This window comes from Pimephales promelas, chromosome 9 (genome assembly GCF_988280905.1).
Source record: "Pimephales promelas chromosome 9, fPimPro1.hap1.1, whole genome shotgun sequence".
NCBI lineage: Eukaryota > Metazoa > Chordata > Actinopteri > Cypriniformes > Leuciscidae > Pimephales > Pimephales promelas.
In genome coordinates this window covers 16,998,844-17,002,581 of record NC_142777.1, presented here as the reverse complement: position 1 = coordinate 17,002,581, position 3,738 = coordinate 16,998,844, and the positions used below count along the sequence as shown (strand labels likewise).

The window sequence follows — 3,738 nt, the reverse complement described above, 5'->3', positions numbered from 1 at the left end:
GCCTTTATTATGTTCTTTCGAAAAGATTACATATCAAACTTACACAGGCAATAATAACAAAACCTTAATTCGAGTCGTATTAGTGCGGTAGGCTACTTTATGGCTATATACACAAAAGAAAAAAATGCTTATAATAATAGGCTTGTTCTTTGATGTCCTTTGATAAATTGGTTGCAGTCTAACACTGATGTATCCACGTCAAATTTGAAAGAAAGAAAGAAAGAAAGAAAGAAAGAAAGAAAGAAAGAAAGAAAGAAAGAAAGAAAGAAAGAAAGAAAGAAAGAAAGAAAGAAAGAAAGAAAGAAAGAAAGAAAGAAAGAAAGAAAGAAAGAAAGAAAGAACTTCGTACGAGCTTTACAGGCCTCCCATAGGCTACAATCTGGTGAAAATTAGTATAAAATTAGGCTATAATATATTCCTTGTGCGGCTATTCTCTCATCATTTAACTCAAGTGCAGGCAAATTATTCAGACAGTTTTTTAAAAGTAGCCTATACGGGAAATATTAAAGCCAATAAAAGTTTCTTGTATCTGGCAAAACCTTCTTGGCCAGGATTCGGTCTATTCAAATAATCATCGATTATGAAAATAGTGTAAATGTCCATAGAAATGACATGCAGGTAATGTCGTTTTTTGTTTTTTTTTCTTCACCACGCTCGGATGCCGTGTAGTGAGGGAACCCCGTTGCTGGACTGGAAAGAAGCCTGGACGTTATTCAGATCCCCAACTCCAAAGTTCATGTAGCTGCTGTTTGACTGCGAGGGCGGGATGCTGGACATGCTCGATGGATAGTTACATGAGTAGTTCGTGTTGCCCGGACTCGGAAAATTACTAAACGCCGGGTATGTGTTGTAGGTGAAATGATTGATCCCCACATTATACGAGGTGTTATACGTTGACGTGTCTCCCAGGCACGGTTTCCCATCCCGAACCAGCACCGGCACCGAGATGCGCCTCGGCGGGGCGATGCCAACCATCTCCAGGGTCTGATCCTGACGCTGCCTCTTGCACTTATAGCGTCTGTTCTGGAACCAGATCTTCACCTGTGTGGAGGTGAGCTTGAGCACGTTGGCTAAATGATCTCTCTCAGGTGCAGAGAGGTACTTCTGCTGTTTGAAGCGTCGCTCCAGCTCGTACACCTGCGCTTGAGAGAAGAGAACACGAGGCTTCCTCCTCTTCCTCTGTTTGGGTCGATCCGCATCATCCAGCTTCAGGTCTTCACTCGGATCTTCCTGGGAGCAGCTGATGTCTGAAAATAGGCGATAATTAATCAGAGTTTATTTAATTGATAGAATTTAGTGGGACATAAATGTATCATTATAACATCTTTCTTTCAATATACTGTGAAATATTATATGATCAAGAAGTTATGACAACATTTTTACATTGATTTAACTCATCAAAATAGGCTAAGTTAAGCAACTTTTTAAGTTACAAGATTCAACTAATTTTTTTAAGTCAATTTAATGTAATTTAAGTTGAAAATGACTTAAACATCCAAGTTGATTGGACCTAAAAATTTAAGGAAGCAACTTTTTTTCAATTAATCGTTTATTGGCCACTTGTTTATTAGTATTAGTATTATTATTAATAATAATATTGACAAATAGTGACATTTTCACCCCAGGCTGTAGCCTTTGAACCTCTTGGATTAAAAAACAAAAATAAAACTTAGGCTATTTTAACACTTATACATTTTCAAAGTTAGGATTTTGTGCACTTTATGGCAGGCTTATTTTTATTTATTTAACCTAGACGTAGTCAATTTAATCACGAACTTTTCAGGTTAAAAATGATTATTCATTTTCTAAAGCCGAATCAAAATAATTAAAAATCACAATAAACATTGTGATGTATGGCTTACTAATTAATTAGCCTATTAGGTTAATTGATTGAGACGTGGACACTCTTTGGGAAGCGCGCAAATGTTTAAACAATTCAAGGTCTGTAGAAAACATTGTTTGATAGCCTATTTTTTTTCCATTTGCGATTTTATATAAACAGGAAACACAAAGTTTCCAATAAATGTCAGACTACCCACCTTTTTTCTCTTTGTCTTCAAACGTGTCATCCGTCTTTGCGTCTTTAACATAGTCCATCTCTAAGAAAGTCTTCCCATAAAAGGCAGCAGTGCCGAAGTTCTTGTTGCCTTTGTCGTCATGCAGGTCTTCGCTGAAGAGAGAGGCTCCGGATGGCATTTCCATGAACTGCTCCTGTTTGAAAGTGGACAGCATGCAGGATGAGGTCGGAAGGAGAGCACTGTCCAGCCGTTGAGACATGTCCAGAGAGACCATGTCCTCCTGATTCTGCTCCAGGTTCAATATGTCCCGCACTGAGAAAGGAGTGGAAGTAATTTGGCTGGAAAACATTGCCATGGAGTGATGGTCCTCTTGGGCAGCCCGGTTGGCATTTATCAAGGGTGCTTAGTCGTTTAATGAATAGGGTTAATCTGTTGTGTTTAGAGGTCTTAGCACGTTCATCTTTCTAGTAGACCCCTCATAACACACTTTCGGGGTGTAAGGTAACTCTAAATGACGGCATAGGCTACTGTAGTTAGGCAGAGGGCGGGGTCAGCTGAGCGTACGGCATTTCACAGCTTTTGATTGGTCGATGACGCATAATATTAAAATGACTTGTAAGACCTCCACACAAGTATGTGCATGAAACAATTTTAACAAACAAACTGCATTGCTGTTGTCTTTTTAGTTAACATTTAGTTTTTTTAATGTTATTACTGATCACTTGTGTTACCTGTTTTTAATATTCACGTCGATGCTTTTTCATGGTGGCAAAGTGGAGTTTGTCAGTTCTAAAGATGAATTTAAGTCATCCTTTTTAATTATAGTGCTAGCTACATATGAGGTGGCAAATAGACCGTTTGCCTTCAAGACTGCGCTCTCAGTTTGTTTGTTTTCTTCTTAATTACTTGATCCAGAGGAAACAACAGGCCGGAGAGGAGTTTTCTCCAAGGGATCAGACACTGCCATTGCTGGAACCTGAAACCTGCAATGACAAACCCAACTGTCTACCACTGAAAGATTCTGGTGCCACTGGGTTTGTTATCAAGACGTGATAACAGATGACAACAAACCAGAAACCCACCCACGCCGAACAGCCGCATGCAGCAGAAGAGCAACACATGTCCATTCATAGAAAATATAGACCTGTGTGGCAGAAATTGGTATGAAATTGATCCATCTGTGGTTTGCTAACACTTTACATGTGCAAGTGTAAAGCTGGTCTGATTTGTACATCTGATTAACTGATTCATTAATTAATGTGTTTTTAATATCAAATTAAATGAATTGATATTCATTAATTAGCTATTAATTAAATAATATTATATATTATTCTTAGTTAGGCCTGTTTTAGATATCAAAATCGGTTCACGTTTTTTTAAGGTAGCGTGTTACTGTGAAATTATGCATTTAGTGTAATAATTAACTACATATAGTTAGGTTTAGAATTGGGGTTTGGTTTCGAGCTGGTTGCATTATGCATCATTTAGCTAGTTATTAGTGTAATACGTCACCTTAAATACAGTGTTACCTTTTATTTTAATGTTAACTTTATTTTACAGTGTTGTTACACATGCTTACCAAGTTAATAACAATAAATTATGCATAATTTCATGCGACTAACCCTAAAGTAAATCCGAATCCAAGTACACTGTAAAAAAATATTGTTGGTTTATGTAACCTAACCTGGTTGTCTTAAAATTTTAAGTTAATTGAAATGGA

The 3,738-nt window shown here is 37.5% G+C and overlaps 1 protein-coding gene across 1 annotated transcript; it reads right to left on the bottom strand.

Annotated features, from left to right (window-relative positions):
- Positions 1-345: 345 nt before the first annotated feature.
- nkx2-5 (NK2 homeobox 5) lies at positions 346-2,492 on the bottom strand. Its single transcript, XM_039649234.2, has 2 exons — positions 2,040-2,492; positions 346-1,247 (listed from the first exon to the last, which is right to left on the bottom strand). Exons 1-2 carry the CDS (start codon positions 2,371-2,373, stop codon positions 646-648), a joined length of 936 nt encoding a protein of 311 aa, XP_039505168.1. The 5' UTR covers positions 2,374-2,492; the 3' UTR covers positions 346-645.
- Positions 2,493-3,738: the final 1,246 nt, after the last annotated feature.